The sequence below is a fragment of the Halteromyces radiatus genome, assembly GCF_025201355.1.
Source record: "Halteromyces radiatus strain CBS 162.75 chromosome Unknown BX664scaffold_11, whole genome shotgun sequence".
NCBI lineage: Eukaryota > Fungi > Mucoromycota > Mucoromycetes > Mucorales > Cunninghamellaceae > Halteromyces > Halteromyces radiatus.
Genome location: NW_026251697.1, coordinates 85,596 through 105,831, shown reverse-complemented (window position 1 = coordinate 105,831; position 20,236 = coordinate 85,596). Strand labels below are relative to the sequence as shown.

General features: G+C 32.8%; 9 protein-coding genes across 9 annotated transcripts; 2 read left to right on the top strand and 7 right to left on the bottom strand.

The window, feature by feature from the left end:
- Positions 1–299: 299 nt before the first annotated feature.
- BX664DRAFT_343306 (mitochondrial carrier domain-containing protein) lies at positions 300–2,760 on the bottom strand. The gene is made up of 7 exons (XM_051547283.1): positions 2,172–2,760; positions 2,052–2,098; positions 1,547–1,941; positions 1,166–1,482; positions 891–1,101; positions 707–833; positions 300–637 (listed from the first exon to the last, which is right to left on the bottom strand). The coding sequence occupies exons 1-7, from the start codon at positions 2,644–2,646 to the stop codon at positions 569–571; spliced, it is 1,641 nt and encodes a 546-aa protein (XP_051395957.1). The 5' UTR covers positions 2,647–2,760; the 3' UTR covers positions 300–568.
- Positions 2,761–3,126: 366 nt separating this feature from the next.
- BX664DRAFT_343300 (uncharacterized protein) lies at positions 3,127–4,539 on the bottom strand. The gene has a single exon (XM_051547282.1). It carries the CDS (start codon positions 4,497–4,499, stop codon positions 3,180–3,182), a length of 1,320 nt encoding a protein of 439 aa, XP_051395956.1. The 5' UTR covers positions 4,500–4,539; the 3' UTR covers positions 3,127–3,179.
- Positions 4,540–4,651: 112 nt separating this feature from the next.
- Positions 4,652–5,635, bottom strand: BX664DRAFT_270230 (P-loop containing nucleoside triphosphate hydrolase protein; the record flags this gene model as incomplete). The annotated part of the gene is made up of 3 exons (XM_051541083.1): positions 4,652–4,911; positions 4,992–5,172; positions 5,240–5,635. 3 exons carry the CDS (start codon positions 5,633–5,635, stop codon positions 4,652–4,654), a joined length of 837 nt encoding a protein of 278 aa, XP_051395955.1.
- Positions 5,636–6,521: 886 nt separating this feature from the next.
- On the bottom strand, positions 6,522–8,099 carry BX664DRAFT_343296 (pyridoxal phosphate-dependent transferase). The gene is made up of 4 exons (XM_051547281.1): positions 7,420–8,099; positions 7,220–7,337; positions 6,937–7,079; positions 6,522–6,880 (listed from the first exon to the last, which is right to left on the bottom strand). The coding sequence occupies exons 1-4, from the start codon at positions 8,041–8,043 to the stop codon at positions 6,566–6,568; spliced, it is 1,200 nt and encodes a 399-aa protein (XP_051395954.1). The 5' UTR covers positions 8,044–8,099; the 3' UTR covers positions 6,522–6,565.
- A 732-nt stretch (positions 8,100–8,831) lies between these two features.
- Positions 8,832–10,667, bottom strand: BX664DRAFT_343293 (uncharacterized protein). Its single transcript, XM_051547280.1, has 6 exons — positions 10,542–10,667; positions 9,931–10,366; positions 9,583–9,867; positions 9,430–9,513; positions 9,293–9,310; positions 8,832–9,219 (listed from the first exon to the last, which is right to left on the bottom strand). Exons 1-6 carry the CDS (start codon positions 10,575–10,577, stop codon positions 9,062–9,064), a joined length of 1,017 nt encoding a protein of 338 aa, XP_051395953.1. The 5' UTR covers positions 10,578–10,667; the 3' UTR covers positions 8,832–9,061.
- A 954-nt stretch (positions 10,668–11,621) lies between these two features.
- Positions 11,622–14,015, top strand: BX664DRAFT_343287 (cytochrome P450). The gene is made up of 8 exons (XM_051547279.1): positions 11,622–11,880; positions 11,956–12,112; positions 12,203–12,534; positions 12,628–12,714; positions 12,802–12,967; positions 13,057–13,231; positions 13,334–13,416; positions 13,516–14,015. The coding sequence occupies exons 1-8, from the start codon at positions 11,845–11,847 to the stop codon at positions 13,638–13,640; spliced, it is 1,161 nt and encodes a 386-aa protein (XP_051395952.1). The 5' UTR covers positions 11,622–11,844; the 3' UTR covers positions 13,641–14,015.
- Positions 14,016–15,395: 1,380 nt separating this feature from the next.
- On the bottom strand, positions 15,396–15,992 carry BX664DRAFT_318289 (uncharacterized protein; the record flags this gene model as incomplete). The annotated part of the gene is made up of 1 exon (XM_051542794.1): positions 15,396–15,992. One exon carries the CDS (start codon positions 15,990–15,992, stop codon positions 15,396–15,398), a length of 597 nt encoding a protein of 198 aa, XP_051395951.1.
- A 683-nt stretch (positions 15,993–16,675) lies between these two features.
- BX664DRAFT_343279 (uncharacterized protein) lies at positions 16,676–17,747 on the top strand. The gene is made up of 3 exons (XM_051547278.1): positions 16,676–17,052; positions 17,133–17,278; positions 17,546–17,747. The coding sequence occupies exons 1-3, from the start codon at positions 16,709–16,711 to the stop codon at positions 17,581–17,583; spliced, it is 528 nt and encodes a 175-aa protein (XP_051395950.1). The 5' UTR covers positions 16,676–16,708; the 3' UTR covers positions 17,584–17,747.
- A 1,632-nt stretch (positions 17,748–19,379) lies between these two features.
- Positions 19,380–19,988, bottom strand: BX664DRAFT_318288 (uncharacterized protein; the record flags this gene model as incomplete). Its single annotated transcript, XM_051542793.1, has 1 exon — positions 19,380–19,988. One exon carries the CDS (start codon positions 19,986–19,988, stop codon positions 19,380–19,382), a length of 609 nt encoding a protein of 202 aa, XP_051395949.1.
- Between the last annotated feature and the right edge of the window lie 248 nt (positions 19,989–20,236).

Here is a 20,236-nt window from a genome sequence, read left to right as displayed (position 1 = left end):
GTTCCCTAGAAAAGAAAATGAGCATAATGGAAGTGATTCGTCGCTGCTTTCTCCAGGATGAAAAAAAGAAAGATCATCATCCGTCGAACGATAATAACATAGCATCAGGTAATCTATCTTACATTAGATGATTGTATTTGAAAAGAGAAATTGTGATTATCATGGAAAAAGATGAAAACTCGTTCATGAGATCAATATATAGAGAGAATAGAGTCAAGGTAAGAATGATTTTTTATTTTTTATTTTATTTACAGCTAGTCTCTAAAAAAAAGAAAAAGGAAATAAAGGTCATCAACATGGGGTAAAAAAAAAAAAAAGCTAGTATTCAACAAGTGAGTAAACCATAAATGTATAAAAATAAGAGAGGAAGAAACTTGTATATATATACTATAATAGGAACGATGATGATGATAATGAAGGGGAAATGTGACCATTCTTCTATAAAGTAAAATTAACGAACGGGAATGGAGGGGGACAACAATAATGAGAATAATAATAATAGTAAAAAGAAAAAAAAAAAAGGGAAGGAAACTACAATAAACAAGGGAGAAGAAAGATACAAGAAGGTCTATGATATACCAAGGGAACGTTTGCTCATTTCATAAACAGCATAACTAATACTGACAGATGGCACAACCTACAACAATAACATTAAAAAAAAAAGGAGTCAACTTTATGATTCATCTTAATTAACTTATTCTTTTACCTTGAACAAAGTTGGTCCTAAACCACGATAAAAACCTTTGACACCATCGATTTGATAAGTTTTCTTTGCTGCATCCCAAGCAGAGGTATATGTATATGGATGACCAGGAGTACCTTGAGCTTGTAACCTAAATACGAGAAAAATCAATAAGACAATTGAATACATATTTTTTTTTTCGTCTTACCTGGTTCGAATCATATTCAAGGGATAAACACTAGTAGCACCAATACAACCACTCACCATACCACAAGACCATAGGACCAAAATATTTGGTTGAGGAGCTTGTTCACCCACACGTCCAGTAGATTGAGCCTTCATATATTGTAGATAAGTCACTTTCAATGTTTCATAGATCCCCATATCTAAAGCTTGATAAGGAAACACACCCATGAGGCCTAGAATATAAAATAAGGATGAATAAGAATATCAATATTTTTTTTTCTCTCATTGCCTTCTTACCCAAAGTCAGTCCAGGCCAAAAGGAGCGAATCCCTTGACTACGATACATTTGTTTTGCTGTATTCAAGACAAGTGATTTTTTAGCTGTGGATGCTGTTTGTACTGCAGTTGTAGATGATGACGATGATGATGATCCAACACTTGTCGACATGATTCTTGTTTTTAAAGTTTCCACAGGATAAATACAAAATTGAGAACAAAGACCAGCCACACCACCAGCAATAAATCTTGCACCAACAGGAATAGCATTCTTATCCTCTGAATGTGTCAATTCTGCAAGTACTGTTTTGGCCGTTTCAAACACATAAAATTTGATCCTAATGAAAAAAAAAAAAATCAATAAAAAAAAAATAAAAAAAAAAAACATTATTTTAAACTTACGAAGATTCAGGAACAATTTTGAATACATTCAAACCATTACCAACAAAAAATGCACGAAAACCACCTTGGGAATATATACTACGTACAGCAGAAACAATACTTGAAGAAGTAGAACGAGAAGTAACAGCAGTACTAGTAGAAGAAGCAGCAGCAGCGGCAGCAGTGGATTTGGCATGATATGAAGTTTGAGTAATAAGATATACCTTGAGTCGATCGAATGGAGCAGTACAAGTGCGAGAGACAGCGCCAGCAATGCCGCCGGCGGCTAGATATTTGTAGGCGTTGCGTGCAGCTTCATCCGTATGAGGAAATACCACTTCAGCATCATGAGTCAGTTGTGTTGATGTTTGATAATATCGATAGATTTCCGTGATAGTTGTTTCCCTTGGTAGTAACTTTTAACATAAAAATAAATAATAAATGAAAAATCAACATTCCTATGATATCAACACGTGGGCACAAACAAATGTAAAAAAAAAAAAAGTTCATTTCCTTGTTTGCTTACCAGTAAGAAATCCCGCCAATCTTGAAAATCAATATAACCATTTCCCTCTAACAGAAAGAAAAAAAAAATAGTTAAGATCAAAGATGTATTTTTTTTTTTTTTTTTTTTTTTTTTTTTTACCTGTATCAATAACATGAATAAAATCTTCAATTTCTTCCTTTGTCACTCTAATACCCGCCGATTTGAGAGCATATTCCAATTCGTTGGGATGCAAGCGATTATCACCCGATTTGTTGATTTCGGCAAACAAGGACCATAAATCCTTTTCCTTTTCCAGTACATAAGCCCTGAATTCTCCATAATCAATCAAACCATCCCTTGCTGTATCACACATTGCCAATAAATCCGTCGCATAACGTGTATGTGCAGGTAAATGTGTCAGTTTCAGAAACCCACCAAGAATACAATCAGCATCAAGTACTCCTGTACCATGTCGGTCCAAAGAATCAAACAAACTCCGGATACGTGCTTCTCGTTCGCCAGCCTTTTCATCATAGTATGGATGTCGTACCTGTTGTGTTGTTTGATCTTCTCCTGTTGTCGTTGTTATCGTTGTTGTTGGTACCGAGGTGGTTGTCTTCGTCGTCGTCATCATACTGGGAAAAAAAGAAACAAGTGTGAGATGATGAAGGTACGTATAGATAAGTAAAAGCCAATAACGTCGTAGAAAGGAGTATCAAAAAAAAATATGAAAAACCAAAAAAAAAAAAAAAAAAAAGAGAGAGAGAGAGAGGGGAGGATAAATACAATGAATGAGAAGAAGAAGAAAAAAGGTGTGTGTGTTAAAAAAAAACAGTAACGGAAAAGGAACAAATCTAATCTAGTTTAAAGGAAAATAAGGGAGTGGATGAAAGAACGAGAGAGAGAGAGTATATTATCGAAATACACTCTTGAGAGTGGGTAAAAAAAGGGAATCGTAATGAAAAGTCAAAAAAAGAAAAACAAGTGGTGTTCCAAAAATACGCTATAAAAAGAAAAAGAAAGGAACGAGGGGGGAACGAAAAAACAAGTGAGATATATCATTCTTTTTTTTTTTTTTTGTCTTCAGCTTTTTAAAAATCAACCAATGAAAAGCCACTTTTTCAGTCATCCGTCAAAACTTTATTTAAAAAAATCTAAATGACATTTTTATCTATTATACACTACTTCTCTTGATGTTTCTAAATCCATGGTTTCTTCCGCCTGGGATATTTGCCAATCATCATCATTTTCTTCTTGTACAGTTTCTTGTTGTGATGGTATTTGAACCATAGGAATGTTACATGATTCGATTTGATCTGTTGTTCGTACTGTAGAACCATAGTTTGGAGGTGGCGGTAATAATGTCATAACAGGATGGCCAGAGGAAGCTCGTTGTTCAATTACAAAGTAATGATCGTTTGGTAATTCCATATTGCGTAATAATTCATTTAACCTTCGACGTCTTGCTCGACTGACTTGTCGTTCCAATTGGAATACTTCACGTGCATGTCGCTGATGATAACTAAAAAAGAAAAAAACACCTAGACAATATAAACCCAAGGGTAACCAGAGTAACTTGGCAACAGGAGGAAGACCAGGTACAAACACAGACACCGCACCCACAAACACTAGAACAATGACCCAAAATGCCATATAGAATCCAGTAAACTGACTTGTAATAAAGGATACAAACATACTTTTGACACTGGCGAATGAATCTCCTTCCGATGAAAAGAGTTGATGCAGAATGCCATTGTTTTGTTCTTGGTTGTACAAATGTTCCAATCGTCGAAGTGCTTCCATATCTCTTGCCTGTTGTTCTTCTTGTTCCGGATTATCATATCGTTTGTATGTTGGTGGTCGTGATAACATTGGTCGCAAGTTACTACTATGTCGAGTGACAAAGGAAAACCTTGATGTTGGCCTACTGAGGATGCTGCTACTGTTACTGTTGCCACTAACTGATTCTGAACGACCAGGCACCCTAATGCTTCGACTCGATATCTCATGATTACTTTGTTGGACAATGTCAGATTCTTCAAGAGGTACTATCCGGTTAGGGTAACTGGTTGGATTCAAAGTAGGATTGCGGTAAAGACTATTGCCATCGTTGTTGGTATTGCTGTTATAAGACGACATACCGTCATTAGAATCATGTGGTAAAATGGTGGCACTCTGGCTTCGAAACAGTCGTGAAACAATGGATGGGCGCTTCGTACTTGGTTGAGCGGATCTACATGGACGAAGAGTTGTTGAAGATGGGTTATTCGTTGAGATGGGAGTAATATCGATATAGTCAGAGGTTTCATTTGCATGTATGATAAAAGCTGTGTCAGGTGAAAGATGGGCAAAAGACTGAGACCTGGTTAAGGTTTGCAATGATGGTGGTGGTTGCAGGAAACTACTAGAGTCGGTATTGTTGCTGGTATCGTTACTGACAGTACTGGGTTCCGTTGATGTGCGTTCAGTCACATGATCAGCTATCATACCAATAACCTGAAATAAAATAAAAAAAAAATAAAAAAAAGGGAAAGATGAATAATAGAATATTGGAAAGAGAGAAAATTTCTTTAACTGAAACCCTGATGATGCGCTAATTTGAGTCCCGAAGGCTAAACCAATCCAATAAATTTTACCTTTTAATCAATACGATTTTGCTTTGAATAAGTTTCCGCAAGTAGTTTCAATTGTTGAGGAATTTCATCCAAGTTTTCGCGGTAAAGTACCATTGTTCGCATCACTTCACTTGGAGGAATTATAAATTCAGGCATCATTGCTTCTAGTTCGGGGAATATATCATCCAATGTCAAACCATTATCATGTAGTTGAATCATTGAGAATATTCTTCGCATTTGATAATGAGTTGCAAGTGTCAAATCCAGATGAGTATCCATTCGTCCTATATTAATATAACAATAAGATGAGTCGAATTATATTTTTAATCTTTTTTTTTTTTTTTTTTTTTTTTTTTTTGTTTACCAGGTCGAATCACAGCAGGATCTAATAATTCTTTATGATTGGTTGTCATGATGAAAATAATTCCATCTTCCAATGTATGTCCATCCAAAATAGATAAAAAGGTACTAAGGTTAAATCCATCAGTCTCTTCTTGATCTGTATTTGATGAGATGATTTTTCTATTTGTTCGATGATGTAGAACCTAAAGATCAAAAAAAAAAAATAGTGATTAGAATGATTAACAAATAAAATCAATTTTTTTTTCTTACTGTTGTTTGAGTATCCACATCTTCAAGTACTACAATGACATTAGCAGGTAAAGAGGCAAAAGCTTGAATCAATGCAGTATCCGATCGAATGTAACCAAGATTGATAAAATATAATGATGCTTCTAAATGTGAGGCAAGAGCTAAAACCAAACTTGTTTTCCCTGTTCCTGGTTCACCATGAAACAAATAACCACGACGAAAAGCCAATCCAATACGTTTGTAGAATGACTTGTTGTTGACGAATGATGTCACATCCTTGATCAATCGTTTTTCATTTTCAGGACAAAGGGCTACAGTTGATAGTCCTAATGTATTGGTCAAAGGACAAATCCTTGTCCATTTCGCTTGTTGAGGTACATATTCATATCGTGCTCTTGTTCGTTTGTTGCGTTCCATATCCATGTGTAAAAGATAATCTTTGGCAATAGTATCCAAGAAATTTGTCAATGTAGCAACAGTAGAGTTCTTATCCATGGTTGATATTCGTAAAGGAGGATCAGGATTCATATTTCGTAACGAAGGAGGCAGACCATGTATCATATCTGTTGGAATTTCTGGAGTTGTAGTTGGTGAGGTAGTTGTATTCAAAAATGTAATCTGAAATTTGAGCTTATTATATTCAATAGTTTCCACTAGATACAAACAAAAAAAGGTAAATCATAAGAAAAGAAAAATGAAATATCCTTTCATTTTTTTTTTTTTTTTTTTTTACCTTGTTGAGGTTGAGGTACCATATTGAAAGGAGGTGGTTCTAAAGAATGGTGATCAAAATCAGTAGTTGGTTTGAGATTATATGTACCAAAAGATTTTTGTTGAGCTTGAGTTGATAACAAATGACAAATAGCCTGATGATAAACATTAGTATCTAGTATTATGAAATTAAAGAGAATGGATGAATAAATAAATAATTCTTTTTTTTTTTGTCATAACTTACTTGAGCGATAATCATCTTGTACAGTAGCATTAATTACAATAGAGATCAATTGTTCTTCTTGAGGTACTTTCTTTTTTGTTGTTTGCGCCAATTGTTGAAGAGTAAAATAAACAAGTCGTAAGAAAATCAAGACAAAGGTGACTATGGTGTTGACAATGAAAGTATCAACAGAATATATTCCAGTCTTTTCAACGAGTTGATCTAATCGATTGGGTAGATATGCATAAAGTAGAGTTTCTATTTGATGAAAAGAAAAAACACTAGATAAAGGAGCTAAAATACTTGATAGATCATTGGATTCACCATTCATAATATTGTATTGGAAGAAAAAGAAAAAGAAGACATCAATTGAAGCGGAGGAGCAAAAATTTATTGAAGTAAAAAAAAATTGACTATAATTTTGATTCTAAGCTATTATTTACATTAAAAAAAGTATGAATAGATTGAACAAGATCATCCACCTGGGAGACTGTATTATGACCATGTAAACAAATACGAACACGTTCTTGACCTTTAGGTACAGTTGGAGAACAAATAGGTTTGACAATAAATCCAAGTTGATTGAGATAACTAGCTAAAGCACGTACAGGAGCATTTCCATTCAATACTACACCTTGAATTGGACTATTAGAAGGTAATAAATTACCAGTTGGTAAACAAATTGTATTTCTAAATCGTCGAGTGAGATTATGTAAATGATCTTGAATCTATCATAATAATAATAAAAAGATGAGTGAATGACAAGGTGTAACCTGATCATTACCTTCTTTGTTTCATCTGATTCTAATTGATTGTATGCTGTCTGGATTAATGCCAAACTGCTAAAAGACATAAAAGTAGAATAAATAAGAGGTCTAGCATAATTAATCAAATATTGTCGAAGAGTTTCAGATCCAAGAATAACAGCTATTTTCATCCATATATTATATATAAAAAAAAAAAGAAAAAATGAATAAATTATTATTATCATTTTTTTTTTTGTTGGGGCAAAAAAAAAGGAAGGGAAGGAAAAAATGAATTCATTTTTGTCAGCTTTTTCATTTTACCTCCGTTACTTGCCAGTGCTTTGCTAAAAGTATGGAGCCGTGCGAAGACCATCTTTTCCAATCCAAATTGTGATACAATACCCCGGCCATGATCACCATATACACCAGTTGCATGAGCCTAACAAAAGAAAATAATTAAAAAAAAAAAAATTGAATATCCAAAAAAAAAAAAAAAAAATAGAATCATATTATATATATACTTCATCTACGATCAAAAATCCATTTTCTCCATTCGGCCAATAAGAACGTAAAACTTGTACAATTTCATTCAAAGGTGCAATATCCCCATCCATAGAATAAACCGTTTCCACTGCCACAAAAATATTTTGTTTGGTATCTTTGATCCCTTCCAATTTCATCGTCAAATCACCCACATCCGAATGAGCAAAAGGAATAAGTTGTGCTGCTCGTGATATACGCATCCCTTCGTGTACACTTGCATGAACCAAAGCATCATAGAGAATAATATCACCCTTTTGTGGTACTGTGCTAAATAACCCAGCGTTGGCATCAAATCCAGAGTTAAAGATCAAAGCTGATTCTGCACCGTGAAACTTGGCAATTCTTTCTTCAAGATCATGTGCATACTGTGAGTTACCATCTAATAGTCTTGATCCCGTTGATCCCAAGATAAACGGCATCGATTGTAATTCATTCAAGTATTCTTGTCGCATTGTCTTACTATAAGATAATCCCAAAAAGTCATTGGAAGAGAAATCAATATTATCCACAGGGTTCACCACAAGTCGTCGAAGTTTTGCAATGTCACGTCGTCTATCCAGTGTTGCATTCATTTGAAGTTGAAGTTGATTCATATTATTCATCGTAGTCGGGTAATAATAAAATAAAAAAAAAGAAAAGAAAAGAGAAAAGAATGAAAGAAAAAGGAACCAATTTTTTTTTTTTTTTTTTTTTTGGGAAAGATGGGATTGCATTAAATTGAAACACAGCGAAACGCTTTTTGCAATCTTTGGGGTTTACAAAGTGAGAGATCAGGTGGCTGGCTCTATTGAAAACAAAAGTTGTCAAATAAGCTCAATGTCCATGCGTTCAGGGCGATCTTTACCCTCTTTTTTATTTTAATCTGTCAATAAATAAATTAACTTGGTTTGCATAATCATCAGTGATAAGCTCCGTATTCATTTGTGTAGTATTAGAATGTTAAGAAGAAACTGGAAAAAAAAGGACAAGAAAATGGAACAGAGAAAGAGAGAGAGAAAAAAAAAAGGAAGATCAAAATTGGATCATCTTTGTGTGTGTTACCCTTTTTTTTTCTGACAGATGTTTTTGTATCATGTGAAATAGTATGATGAGAAAGAAATGGTCTTTGATTTACATGATAAAAGATGTAGTACAAAAAGAGAGGGAATCAATAACCATACTATTTGAAGATGTCATCCAGGAAAACCAACATGCATTAAAAGCATCATTGCAATGTTAACAAAGTGGGCTTTATTAAAGAGTATAAAAATAAAGCAACGATGATCTTAACATCATAGAGAAATCGAGTTGGTCATAACACTTAGCGAATTGAATATATACATTGGATGGTATTTTTAAAAAGGTACAACGAGTCGCTATAAAAAAAAAGGAGAAGATAATATCAAAGAAGAAAAGATCGAACTATACAACAGATTGAAGAGTTTTTTTTTTATTATTATCACAAGAATTCAATTTTGTCGGGGGTAAACAAACAACAAAAGAAAAGGAAAGAGTAATAATAACAAAAGGTAATAGTGAAATCAAAAAAAAAAAAGGATAGAATAAATAGTGTATAAGACTACGATCAAAACAATATACAAAGGACAAAAGAATAAGAATAAAAAGTAAAAGAAGGGTTATCTAGAGTTTTTCAGTGATTTCAGGGACAGCCTTAAAAAGATCTTCCACAAGACCATAGTCAGCCACTTGGAAGATGGGAGCATCAGCGTCCTTGTTAATGGCAACAATAGTCTTGGAATCCTTCATACCAGCCAAATGTTGAATAGCACCGGAGATACCTAAAGAAAAGAAAAACAATGAGTTAGATAAATTTTCCCACGGTTGTAATCCTGTTCTGCTCCGAAGCTTTACCAACAGCAATGTATAATTCTAATTCAAAAAAAAAAATAATAAACGATGAGTAAATGAATCATCATCATCATACAATGAATCCTTTTTTTCTGTCTCTCTCTCTCTCTCTCTCTCTTTTTTTATTTCTTTGTTCTTACCAGGAGCAACGATCTTGCCAGTTTGACCAACTTGTAAAGAATTGTCAACGAAACCAGCATCAACGGCAGCACGAGAAGCACCCACTATAATCGAAGAAAAAAAATAAAGATTATGAATTTTCTTTTTTTCAATTTGATATATATTATATTTACCAGCAGCATTCATCTTATCAGCCATAGCATACAACAATTGGAAATTTTCACCATTCTTCATACCACGACCACCAGAGATAACACGACTAGCAGAACCCAAATCAGGACGATCACTCTTTTGAATTTCTTCACCAACCCATTGAGTAGTACCCACCTTTTCAGCTTCAGGAGCAGCTTCAACAGTAGCATCAGCATTACCACCAGATTGAGCAGCTTCAAAAGCAGTACCACGAACAGTGACAAATTTGACAGCATCGTTGGATTTGACAGTAGCAATGGCATTACCTAAATAAAATCATCAAATATTTAATACATATATATATTAATAAGAATAGTAGAATCACTTACCAGCATAGATAGGACGAACAAAGGTATCTTCAGATTGAACAGCAGTGATATCAGAAATAGGAGCAACGTCCAAAAGAGCAGCAGCACGAGGGAACACGTTCTTACCAACAGCAGTATGACCACCAATAATGTGAGTAAAGTTATACTTATTTTGAACAGCCAATAACAAGGAAGTGACATCTTCAGCCAAGTTCTTTCCATAAGTGGCATCGGTAGCAGTTAAAACTTTGGAAACACCTTGATAATCAGCAATGGACTTGGCAACGGCTTCAGGAGCATCACCAGCAACAAGAGCAGTAACAGAACCTCCCAATTGTTTGGCAGCAGTCAAAGCATTCAAGGTAGCATTGGAGATCACACCATCTTTATGTTCAACAAAAAGTAAAGTGTTAGCGCCAGCACTGGAAGCGTAAAAACGTTGAGCGGTCACGCCAGTCTATATAAAAATACACGTTTGTTGAAAAAGAGAGTAATTGATGAATAATGTGATATACCAACATATAATATATTAATATAGACAAAAAAAAAAAGAAGAGAATGGTTTAGTTATATTATAAATAATGGCTGTAAATCAATGAAATTGATTCATTCTTTCTTTTTTTTTTCTGTACCTGACGAAGAAAACGAGAAGCAGTAGTAGATAACATTATGAGAGGGGAAGTTCAAAAAATACAAAAAAGGTGAAAGGAAAAAAAAAAGAAGAAAAAAGAAGAGGAAAATAAAAAAAATCAAAAAAAGATTGAATTTGAATTGTGGGGATGTTGAGAGCAAATGAGGTCACCTCTAAACCGCCGGGGCAACGACTAGGGCAAAAAATAAAAAAATGAGCGGTTACTGAAATCTACATTGATTGGTAGAAGGGGATCAACCAATCAAAGAAGAAGATGAACAAGTAAAAAAAAAAGTTATTGTGCATAACTAGTACTTTGATGATGATGGCTAAAACAAAATGATATGACCGTATTTATTCTATAGTGATTAAAAGGAGGAAAATATTTCAGATTCGGTTGTCAAATTCAGAACAAACCATTAAAATAAAATGTCACTGTCTATGTATGACTTTGTTGGTAATAGGAATCAGAAGATTTTTTTTTTTTTTACTCTATTTTGATTTACTACCAATAACTATACAATAATAATGATAATAATCAATCCGATTATTGGTGAAACCAACCACCCAACATTTGTACACATATTTTATTTCTTGATCATCCATATAAAAGTTTATTCTTTTTCTTTTTTTTCCATTCTTTTTTTTTAATCATCATCATCATCATGTCTTTATTAAAATCGAACAATAATACAGGCATCATCAAGTTGTATATGACCCTCCTATTGTCGCAACTACGTAAAAAGAAGACGATTGCTCTTACTTTTACCTTGGCTCTCTTGTATTCATTGTTCAAAAAGATCAACGCACCACCTTCTTATTTGCGTCATTTGCCATACGTCAGCTTCTCTACTTTTTTCAAGTGTATCATTGCAGATATGCCTCTTGATCGTTATTCTAAAGAAATCATCTCTCCTGTATTGAAGAAGTCACCTGATGCCTTTGTGGTAATAAAAAAAAAAAAGCTCTTCGTCAGTGAAATGATCATCCAACCATCTTTCTATTTACTATTATAGTGTCCTACTGTTGGTTATTGGGCTATCATGCTTACTGATCCCATTGCCGTCAAACAATTTCTAATGAGAGCAGGTATCGTATAAGAAAAAAAAAAAAAAAAAGAAACAAGTACTACCGTTATTCCTATCATATGAGGTTAATTGATCATATCAATCATCCATCATCATCCCATAATCCATCTGTTTTTATATTTTCTTTTTTTCATAGATATTTTTCCAAAGGCAGAAATTAACTCTGGACGTCCAGGTTCATTAATTCATCGATTTGTAAGTAATCCCAACATTGTCATGTTGAGTGGGGATGCTTGGAGAAGACATCGAAAGGTAAAGCAAAAAAAAAAAAAAAAAAAAAAAAAAGATATTTGATTTGACTACCATTACCATTTCGGTTTATCGCAGATAGTCAACCCAGCTTTCAATTTATCTATGCCTATTGGACTTTTTGGTGAATTTACTCAAGTCATGTTCAACACTATCGACAAATTAGGTTCAAAGGTGGATGTATTGACACTTTTTGAACGATTGACTTTAGATGTGATGGGACGATATTTACTTTGTAAGATATCCTTTTTTTTTTTTATGAGAAGATTCCATGGTAACGCAATGTGACACGGATGATTTTTTTTTCTTCTTAAAATATTTGTAGCTTTCGACTTTAAGGCACTTGAAGATCAAGAAAATGAATGGGTATCCGTTTATAATAGTGTTAAAGATGGTATCATGAGTCCTTTCTTTTTAGTCTTTTCTATTTTTGATACAGATTGGGTACATTTGTTTCCAAAGCGTGCTAAAGCCCATGACAATATGACACGCTTTTTAAACATGTTGGATAGCATCATTGAAAAGAAAAGGCTGGCTTTGAAAGAAAACAAAAATAGAAATCAATCCTTGGATGCACAAGATCGCGACCTTTTGACCATGATGATTGAAAGTGAAGATGGAAATGGCGGTGCCGCTTTGTCCAACGAAGAACTTCGAGTAAGATAAAAAAAAAAAAAAAAAAAAGGAATGATTTTTTTTCTCTATATCCAACGTTAATGAACATCTTTCTGTATTACCATTTTTAATAAGAAAAACTTGTGCATGTTCTTCTTGGCTGGTCATGATACAACAGCTTTCACCTTATCTTTCATGGTCTATGAACTAGCAAAGCATCCGGTATGATCTATAAAAAAAAAGGGGGAATGGAGAACAAGGTCGATTTATCTTATCATCATCATTTTTTTTTTTTTTTTTTTTACTTAGGATGTACAAGAGAAGGCACGACAAGAAGCAATCAGGATTTTGGGTGATAAACCTATGGATGTATTGCCAACGATTGAAGATATCCGCAAAATGACATACATCAATGCTGTCATGAAAGAAACCATGAGATTACATAATCCACTGTTGGCTACTACTACTCGACAAGGTAAAAAAACATCTATCCAATGGAAGAGCATCTTTTTTTTTTTTTTTTTTTTTTTTTTTTTTTGTTAAACTTACCTCTCCACATTTCAGCAACGGAGGACTGTCAGTTAGGTTCTGTTTATGTACCACGTGGGGCCTTTGTTTGTGCAGATATGACGAACCTTCATCGAAATCCTAAAGTTTGGAGTTCACCATATACATTCAATCCAGATCGCTTTTTACCAGGTGGTGAAGCTGAACGTCATCCAGGTAGTGGTTTAGCTTGGTATGTAAAAGAAAGTCTTTTTTTTTTATATTCTAAAAAAAAAAAAGACATTGTAACGATGAAGATGATGATGATATTTATATAAACAATATCTCTTTTTAGGATTCCTTTTTCAAATGGTAGTCGAATGTGTGTTGGTGCCAACTTTAGCATGAATGAACAGAGAGTAGTGATGTCTATGCTATGTATGTAAAAAGAAAAAAAAATCATGATCATCAGGACTCTACAACTGGTTTTTCACATATATATTAATGCACATGTCTCCTCTTTTCATTTATTAACAGTGCGAAAGTTTACATGGAAGTTACCTAGCGATTCTATTCATGCCAATGGATTGATTACTCGTGGACTTGCTTTTAGTATTATATCTACTACTAGCTTGGATATCAATTTCGAAAAACGATACTAATCTTCAAACAAGTATGTCCTTCTTCTACTTTATGAAATCATCATTTCAAGAAAAATAAAAGTCACCAATAAAAGATGTAATGAACAGATATTTAGTATAAACTACTAATATAAAATAATAATAAAGTAAAAACCTTATATCTAATGTTACTGATGTAATACATATAATGACTATGTAAGTGGTGATGGATTGATGATGATAGGTGGATGATGTTAATGAATAAATAAATGAGCGTTAAGAACATTGAGGACGATGGTAACCAAAATAATCTTGATAATGAGAGAGATCAATGAATATGACTTTATTAATAAAAAAATACGAAAATAAATGTTTATACTATATTGATTTAAAGCTGCTAATATAACTAACCCTAACTACCAAAAAAAAAAAAAAAAAAAAAAAAAAAAAAAAAAGAATCATCGCCATAACACAAGAGTGGCCAGACGAAGACCATCAAACGGATATATGTACCCCACATCCAGTCCATATACATGTTGAACCTTCATTCAATTTATCCAGTTGTACATTCACTTTTTGTCTATTTGCTGTCCATCCAGTTGAAATCCTTCTCGCCGTATATCTATCCAGTTGATCCAGTCCTGCCTCCATTCCTACCAAAGCAAGCCAAGCGTGATGACAAAGATGAAGAAGAAAGTGTAGAATTACACAATCTAGATCAGAATATAAAAAAAAAGCGGTTGACAAAGAGAAGCAAGTATCAAACTATATCTAAAATAAGAGAAGAACAACAGTAGTCTATTAATAAAAAGTTAGATATAATATCATCATCACTTTCTCCTGGTTGATATTACCTTTTCCTTCCCTCTTGACTACCTATGGGGTATCCATCGATATGTATTTATATTGATTGTCATTCATAATCTTAATGAGTATTTATTTAGTTAAACGACAAAAAGGATTTGAATCAGTAAATAATAAAGACTGTAGTTTTGATTGTTATTACCTTTTGGATATAATAAAATTGTTTGTTATGTCTATAGAGCAAAGTCTTGTCCAGGGATAGTGTGATAGCTGTTCAAATGATAAATCTCCATGCCTTCAAAAATCAAGTATCTAGGATATTGGAAAGGAATGTGGTAAGTATTGAAATAGTATTGATTCATTTTGGTATCTACTCTTCAATCATAAAGTCTACATAAGGATACCTAATAAAAATGGCAATTACCATACCAATCTCTAAGGTTACCAAGTCAAGTTTTCAACAGAATCAACACTACATGATTGCGTATAATGTCCTTCTTATTTCGGCCACTTTGTAAAGTCGTGTCAAAACGTAAAAGAAGCTGGTAGGAAAGTAACATATTCAAGAAAAAAAAAAGAAAAGAAAAGTGAGTGTTTTGGCAATGGATAATTAATAATATATTTACATTCTTCAATTGGCTGTCGTTCAGTTGCCATATCTTGATAACGTTGTTTCCACCCGATTGTCGTATTCTTGTTCACCATCAAATTGTACTATAGTTTCTGCATCCGTATAGTCATGTTGACGCGAAATCCAAAAGTCCCAGTGATAAAAAGAAAGCAATCAACAACAACAATATCCGAAGGAATCAATAAAACAGTACCTTTATTTAAATAACAGCGATAAAGTATAGTAGTGGAGTATAATAATAATGGAAAAGTGAAGGAAAAAAAAAAAAAAAAAAAGAAGAAAAAAAAAAAAAAAAAAAAAGGAAGGGAAATAAATAATTCTGCACCCAAAATCAGAATGTCAGACAACCCGTATATTAGCGTTTATAAACTTTTACATAATTGTTGAGAGTATTCTTGAATTAAGGTTCTTATATTGATTGGTGATTCTTCTTTAGATTTTCCGAGCGGTACATCATTCATTATATGTGTGGCAATACCAATACCTTTCTTACATTCACCAGCCATAGGTAACATTCCCAATACTTTAGGCATTGCTTTTTTGCTAGCTATTTGCTTAGCCTTAGCTATTATATTTTGGTGTTCTGAAATCTTCCAATCAAATTTACAAATATCTTCATGATTGGAAAATGCTTCACAGCTAGCTGATAAAACAGATGCTATCCATTCTGGCGTCATACCTTTTGGTGTTTTGGGAACTTTACTTCTAACATATGGAATAATCTTATCAGCAATCTCTTTTGAGGCTTTATTTATGTATGGTTCTGCTTTAGAATAAGGAATAGGTTTTCCACATTGGATACAAAAATCTTGGATCATCCAACTGTATACTTGAGGAGCATATGTTTCTACCTCGTTGGCAATTTCCATACATTTTTTAGGAATTATAGAAATTATAGCATAGCTATTAACGAAAAATAAAGTAAAGATGTAAATGAAGATAATCGGCTTCATGATCATATTGAATACTGTTACTGTTATTATTCTATTTGAATTTATATAAGAGTAAAAAAATATATGCAACACCCCCTTGTCATCTCCTTGAGAAATCAAAACTTGAGTTGATGATAGCCACATTGCATAGATAAAAGGTTGATCATACTTCCTATACCTTTAGAGAGTATTGAATATCGCGTCAAAGAAAAGAATAAAATAAAATAAAGCAAGATCGTCTTCTCTTTCTTATTATTATTTTTGTCCTTCTGATGTCTACTATAGCAAGCATCCGACTTTGAAAAAATTATAAAGCAGAGAAATCCTTGCAGCGAATGACAAGAAAATAAGATCATTTTAAATCATGGACTCCTCATGGCGATACCGCCGGTTTGAATCTTGGTTTTCTCCTGTTTCCTTGATGACCCTATCTGAACTACTTTATATGTGCCTGCAATGATGAAATTTCGTTCTGAAAAAAAAAAAAAAAAAAAAAAAAACAGGATTGTCCAGTGTTGTTTTCTGCGTTTTGTGGAGAAATCACGCACAAAAAAAAAAAAAAAAAAGAATAACAGGATTGTCCAGTATTATTTTCTGCGTTTTGTGGAGAAACCAATCACAAAAAAGGTTAAAAAAGGAAAAGAATACTAGGATACATAATTGTAAAAAAAAGACTGAAGATGTATACATGACCATAGAATACACATACATGATATCACAACCATAATTTTATTTCATTTCCAATGATTATATCAATATTGCTAAATTGTAATGATGATAATCTATACTATCAACTGTCAATAAAAAAAAAGGATAACCAGGTAGTCGTCTTCGCTGTTATCACCATTTTCGTTATCGTGAAAGGTGTGATCTTGTTCCCTGTCGTCGTTGTTCCCATATTATTACATGTAGAAAGAGGTGTCGTCTTTTTTCGATGGAATTTCCATAGTTTTGCCTCTCCACGGCTGTTATCCAAATATCGACTTTTTTTTCTTGTGTTTCTTTCTCTAACGATGTCGTCCATTGCATCCCTGAGGCCACAGTCAACGTTTTTTGCAGATCTTCAAGTCAGCAATCATAACGTAGTCTACATAAAAAAAAAAAGATTATGAATCCATTTACGGTTTTACTTCTTGGCCTATTTTTTTTTTTTTTTTTATTTTGTACGATAAGAGTCAGACAAGAGAACCAAACCAGAAGAAGATCATCAAAAAGAGACATGTGTAACAGCATTGAATTGCCTTTTTTGTCCAGTCGAATCCAGTTATATGTCCATCTTGTACATTTATGTTGTATTTCCTTCCAATTGTACACTTTATTCAATAATAATTGACGGAATTCAAAGAATAAGATGTCGCAAAAATAGGAAATAAAATATCGTAAGGATAGAAAATAAATGACAGAAGAAAAAAAAATATAATTGTCGCATAATCAAATAGAGAATATAAGAAAATAGATATCATGAAAAAAAGAGTAATCAAAAAAAAAAAAAGGAAATCCACCAATTGAGTTCACCAAGTTAACATATAAAAAAAAAAATGAGTGATATTTATCCAGATAAAAATATTTCACTAGCTTACCATTTAAGTGTAATGTGATCACTGCACCGCTGCAGTGAAAGTGGGTGACCTGGCGATAACCAGCCCGGAATTTGTTGAATATAAAAAAAGAAAAGGCGGACCGTAACCACGCAAATGCGCATTAGCGACCACGGTCAAGCCCAGAAAGCAAAAAAGAAGTAGGTCAATTGAGATACAGGCAAAGGTGGTTGAACTATAAAAGAATACTTGTAAAGAAAAAGATAGGCCAAAAAAGAAAGAAGGCAGACCAAAAAGCAGGCAGGTAAGATGAATGTAATGTAAAGAAATAAAAAAAAAAGTTAAATCAAAGGGATCCCTTTATAAGAAAATGAATCACCCTTGCAATTATGAGCTAATTTTAGTAGATAAAATGATGAGACAAGATGTAAGCGAGTTTTATCATCTTTTTTTTAAAAATATTAGCAACATTTCTATCTTTATATTGTATCTAATTCATCATCATTTTTTTTTTAGTATTAACAACATTTCTTTCTTTAGATTGTATCTAATTTATTATTTGTCTTTTTTAGTATCTACTTTATTATTTTTAGTATCTACTTCATCATTTTTTTTTAGTATTAGCAACATTTCTCTCTCTATAATAAAGTTAATTACATAGGTGTTCTACATTAAATTCTATTATTACAATATCCATGTACTAAGTGATACATGATACTGACTTTTTTTGCCGTGTTTTATTTGATGACTAGATTTTTTTTTTTTTTAGTTGTTCTATTTTAAATGGTAGTATGATTGTGTACAGCACATTTATTATTGTATTTTTTAATTTCCATAGATGTTTGATGAATCATCGTTATTATATTGATTTATCATGTTGGCTGATAAAAGAGTGTTTTGACATTTTTCAAAGAAAAAAAGAAAAGAAAAAGAAAATGTTGTTCTGTCAGAAGGTAACTAGAATGAAGTATTTTGTATTTTATCAGAAATTTGTACAGTGACTGATCATAATGTTCCATCATCCATTCTATAATCATCCATCATACAATCATCCATCATACAATCATCCATCATACAATCATCCATCATACAATCATCCATCATACAATCATCCATCATCCATCCTATAATCATCCATCCTATAATCATCCAACATACAATCATCCGTTATCACATATCATCGATCATGAATCATCAATCAATTGATACCTAAAAAAGAATGGACAACACCCAAAGCTGCTAAAAATATGAAAAGCCTATGTTACTTTTCTTTTGTATCTTTTATTATTAATAAACAAGTTATCATCAATATGTTATGTGTTTTTAGTGTACTCTACCGACATCTCTGGAGCGATATCTGAAAAAGTGGTAACGCGACATTCATTTTGGGAAAGTACGATATTTTATTTTATAACATCACGAAAAGCATTTTCTTGTGACCCGACAAAAAACCTTGAAAACACTGTATATCCACCTGGTTCATCCATTTAGATCCATCCTGTTGATCCAATCTTGCCTCCATTTATATATAAGGAAACAAAGTGTGACAAGAACGACGAAGAAAGAAGAATAGAATACACAGTCTAGATTCGAATAAAAAGGGATTAAAAAAAAAGAAATAGGTCGAATATCAAACTCTGCGCAAACGAAGAGTAAAATGGTAAGTTATTAATAAAAAATAGATTCGTAATGTAGATTAGCAGCATTGTAACTTACATGTTCAAGAGTGATTGATCTAAAGACAAAAAGAGAAAAGGGAAAAAAAACGTACAAAAAGGAAAAAAAAAAAAAAAAAAAAAAAGGAAAAGAGAAAAGAAAAATGTCAGCGCTTTATTTTTTTTTTATGTCAGCGATCATCCTTTAATTTAAATTTTATTTATAAACTTTTGCATAATTGTCGAGAATATTTTTGAACTAAACCTCTTACATTGGCTGGTCCTCCTTTGGATTTTCCGGATGATACATCGTGCATTATCAATTTTGGAATACGTACAAGTTTTTTACATTCACTAGCCGTAGGTAATAACCCCATTGCTGTAGGTATTACTTTAGGTAATGCTTTAGATATTGCTTTGTTGATAGCTATTTGCATAGCTTTTTCTATTTCTAGTGGATTATTGATAGCAAATTTACATATATCTTTGTGATGGGAAAATGAATCTTCAAGAGCTGATGAAACATTCTCTACGAATTCGGGTAGTATATCTTTTGGTAATTCGGGAGCTCGACTTCTAATATACGGAATAGTCGTTTCGGCAAGTTCTCTTGTAGCCCTTTCTATGAACAGTTTTGCTATGGAATAATCAATAGGTTTTCCACATTGAGTACAAAAATCTCGGATTGTCCAACTTTTTACTGGATAAACATATTTTTTTACTTCATTGACAAGTTCTATACACTGTTCAGGAATTATAGAAATTCTAGCATAGCTACCAAAGAAAAGTAAAGTAAAGGTGTAGATAAAGATAATCGTCTTCATGATCATATTGAATACTTTTACTGTTATTATTTTTATGAGTATTTATAGGTAAAAATATACGCAACACGCCCTTAACCCTTATAATCTCTTCCAGAAATAGAAATTCGAATTGATGATCGGCATATTGCATCATATTGATAAAGAATCAAGGGTTGATCATACTTCTATGCTATTAGAGAGAAGTGAACATTGCATCAAAAAAAAAAAAAAAAAAAAAGAGAATAAGGTCCCTCCTCTTTCTTTACTAGCTTATT